General features: G+C 43.2%; 1 protein-coding gene across 1 annotated transcript; it reads right to left on the bottom strand.

Annotated features, from left to right (window-relative positions):
- Positions 1–431: 431 nt before the first annotated feature.
- On the bottom strand, positions 432–1,355 carry LOC138260691 (olfactory receptor 1F1-like). Its single transcript, XM_069209189.1, has one exon. The coding sequence runs from the start codon at positions 1,353–1,355 to the stop codon at positions 432–434; it is 924 nt and encodes a 307-aa protein (XP_069065290.1).
- Between the last annotated feature and the right edge of the window lie 2,614 nt (positions 1,356–3,969).

The following is a 3,969-nucleotide window of genomic DNA, read 5'->3' as shown; positions in this document are numbered from 1 at the left end:
TTTTTTCTAACTAAATGATGCATGTTTCCCTCTATTAGGGCCCAACGCCCTCCAACGTTTAAATGCCACCTGACTCTACCTCACAAGTGGTTGGACTCATCTGCATTTTGATGGATTGTTTTAAGCCCAGGTCACCCATGCATTTTGCTGTCAATTATTCATTTCCTTACATGTATAGTCATCAACCTAACTTGCCACAAGACATTCAGACATTTCAGCATTTGTTTATCACTTATCATTCCTTGTCACTGAAGGCCATTGTAAGTACACAGAAGGCACCCGAGGCTAACCCATTCAAGAAACGTACTTCAATAAGACAGTGGCTCCTATTCTGTCATCTCCAATTGCTTCCTCATTCTGTGTAGGGTTGCCTTTTGACTCTTGCAGACATACACATCAAAAAGGCTCCTGCTGCCTCTCATTCTCAAGCTCTATTTAATCCACATCTTTTTAAGGGCCCCCTTAACTTCCTTATTCCTCAAGCTATAGATGAATGGATTTAGCATTGGGGTTACCACACTGTATATCACACTGATTGTTCTGTCATACTCCAAAGAGTAACTTGATGATGGCCGAAAGTACATGAAGATGACGGTGCTGTAGAACAGTGTAACTGCAGTGAGATGAGAGGTGCAGGTGGAGAATGCCTTGCCTCGTCCCTGGGATGATCGAATCTTCAGTACGGTAGAGATGATCCGTATATATGATATCAGTATGAATAGCATAGGTCCCATGACGATAACAGAGCCCTCGATAAAAATGACCATCTCATTGGCATAAGTGTTGGAGCAGGAAAGCTTCAGCATTGGGGGGACATCACAGAAAAAATGATGAATTTCATTGGAGCTGCAAAAAGATAGCCCAGCAGTCATCACAGTAAACAATACTCCATGTAAGGACACTATGACCCAGGAGCCGGTCACCAGCAGGACACAGACTCTCCAGCTCATGATGGTGGTGTAGCGCATTGGATTGCAGATTGCTTCATAGCGGTCTAATGCCATCAGTGCAAGGAGGAAGCTGTCCATATTTCCAACAGAATGGAAGAAGTACATCTGGATAAAACAGCTATAGAAAGAAATTGTCTTTCGGCCGGAAAAGAGATTGAACAGCAGTTTGGGGACTGTAATTGTTGTCAAACAGATGTCCACCGTGGACAGATTACAAAGAAAGAAATACATTGGGGTATGCAACTGAGGACTTCTTATGATGACTGATATGATGACAACATTTCCGATCAGGGTAGCAAGGTACATGATGAAGAAGAACACAGACAGAAAATTGTTATGCTGAGGATTATTTGATAGACCCAGGAGAATGAAGTTGGGCATATTTGTTAGGTTTTCCTTCTCCATAGAGCCGATCACCCTGCAGGATTAAAACAGAGGCAGAATCATTAGTCTGCAAAGATAAAAAAAAACACGACTATTACAAAGGGTAAGGTCAATGCCTCCAAAGTTCAGTGCAGGAGAAGTGAATATTTAGCTGATCTCAATGTCCTGGTGCTTTGAATGGGATTTTATTTGAGAAAAGGAGCCAATGCTGAGTGTAGATCTGAGAACCAGGCAAAGGCATTTACATTGTGTTTTTTGAGCCATGTTCCACCTACATAACACTCTACTTGCAATGGAAATACATCCCCTTTGTTACAGGCTAAAAACTCATCGTAGATCACTTGGGTGTGCCAGTACCAGCCCAAGCATCCTGGTGGTCACATACGCTTATAGTGACCATTCATGTAACTCATGTATGAATGGCTTCCAAAAGCACAGAAAATCTAACAGATCAATGCTATGAATCATCAGGAACTCCAGTTTACTGAATGTTCAAACTATGGTTAGGCAAAGCTGCAAAGCTTCACAACATGCAACTCTGTGTATTGTTTTTTTTAAACCACAGATTTTAAAAAGTGCCCCCTTATACACACTTTTTTAATATAGTGAGGGATTTCTCTATGCACAGAGGGAGGGTGCTGAGGGATGATGGGTGATTGGTCTGGTACTCAGAAGCCATCCTCCTGTCCCCTGTTTGGAGCCTTTCACCCATCGACACTGATAATCTGGGCTGGCTTGCGCAGGTTGCCTAAACTGCACTAAGGCGTGCCCTGTTCTGGTCCACTCACAGTACGTCCCAAACCCAGGATGCCCCACTGTATCACAACCCCAGGATGCCCAACCACCTGTTTCCTTGGTGATTCTGACTATTCTCCTCAGACTGCCTGCACCCTTGAGCAATAAGTGGTACTGGTCTGATAGTCGTATTCAGGTGTAGAGGGACCCTGGTTGATCATTCTGAAACCCTGCTACTTCTTTTGTCCTTCTTGGGAAACAGGTTGATACAGGTGTGCGATCTGCTCATGCTTGTGCCATTGGTGACTGCAGTCTGAGGGAAGCCACACTCCATGACATTCACATGCATGCAGTCACTTAACGTTAACATAAAAAGCTTGGCAAAGCTAAAACCCAGAGGAGGAGCTGTTGTATTTACTGATACTTTGATTCAAGCACTATGACACATTCCTAAGGTGCATTGACTTCTGTACCCCAGAGCAGCAGTACAGGAGTCACACAGCTGAATGTAGCCATCTGCAAACCGCCAATTAAATACACAATAGATGCAACATTAAGAGATGTGTATAGAAGGCATTCTCCATGCACATTATTACGTATATAGTCATTTCTGTCCATAGTATAATAAATGACAAACTTTTAGGACACTGGTGACATTAAGTCCCACTTTAAAAGTGACGAGGGACAACTGCCTCTGTAGTGCCTCGTAATTCTACACCAGTAAATAACAAAAGCACAGGATATGGCAATGTCCACGTGCAGAATTGCCAGCGTATTCTAATATTTTCACTTATGAAAGAGGAATTACTGTATAAACTGGTGTCTGCGCATCAGTTCCCGCTCCTTTTGTGGGTTGTTTTCCTCTTGGGCATTTTAGCAGTATTTTTCCCGAACAACGGTGCTGTTATAATATGGCCATTAAATTGAAGAGGGGAGGCTAGGCCCAGAGTAACCAAATGCAGTGAGTTCCTCTATCCCTCCTACCGCATATCATGAGGTACTTGGCCCAGAATGGGGAATAACTTTGCTTTTCTAATAAAATCGGACTAACATGTCCACTTATAAAGAGGGCCAAAGATTCTTTAGATCGAGAATACATTAATATTTAGAATGACAGTTGCAACCCATACACTTTTCCATCCTTCATATCTTTCTTTGGTCAGGTTTAAGTCTCATGATTGTTTGACCATTTCCCTGAAGGGCAGTGACTCAATTCTTGATGGTGTTCTAATTGGTTTGAGGCATAGGGAGTTTGCTGACAAAGTGTACATTGCTCAAGGTAAAACATATTAGGTTCAATTCAACTAGATTTAGTTGTGACATATTCTTAGAGTACGCCTGACATTTGTACATGTCATAAACAGAACAGGGCTGTATGATAGAACATTTCTCTGCCTCAGTCTGCACTGTGGCACATCAAATAGGACCTATTACAACCAATGCGTTGACCCAAGGGCAGGATGAACTCATAGCTTCCCTAAGGCAGCATATTAGTGAATAGTGAACCGTCTTTTGCACTGCAAATGCAGCAGAGATTCTCCAGCAGGGGGATGCAGTGAGTGAAAACCCTCATGCATGGTGCCTTATGAAGGATCCACCAAACTCTTTTTACCCACTCCATAGGGCTGCCCTCGGAGTTGCACTGACTGTTCCCATCTCTTTGTGCTGCATAGATAATGCATCACCTGATGACCTATTTGCTTCTTCATCCATGTCCATAATATAGCCCGCGCACAGAGGCAAAGTATTTCCCTCATTTGCATACGACTTTGTCCCCATTCAAATCAGGCAGCGGAGCATTCACGTAGCACTGGCGATATCTGAATTACAGAAGGCACCGAACGAGTGTTTGTGGTCCCTTCTGTCATGCCAAAGTGCCCCAGTTGTGCAGAAAGTGGTC

This window comes from Pleurodeles waltl, chromosome 10, assembly GCF_031143425.1.
Source record: "Pleurodeles waltl isolate 20211129_DDA chromosome 10, aPleWal1.hap1.20221129, whole genome shotgun sequence".
Lineage (NCBI taxonomy): Eukaryota > Metazoa > Chordata > Amphibia > Caudata > Salamandridae > Pleurodeles > Pleurodeles waltl.
Note: the sequence above shows the minus strand (reverse complement) of the source record. Positions and strands in the feature narration are given on the sequence as shown.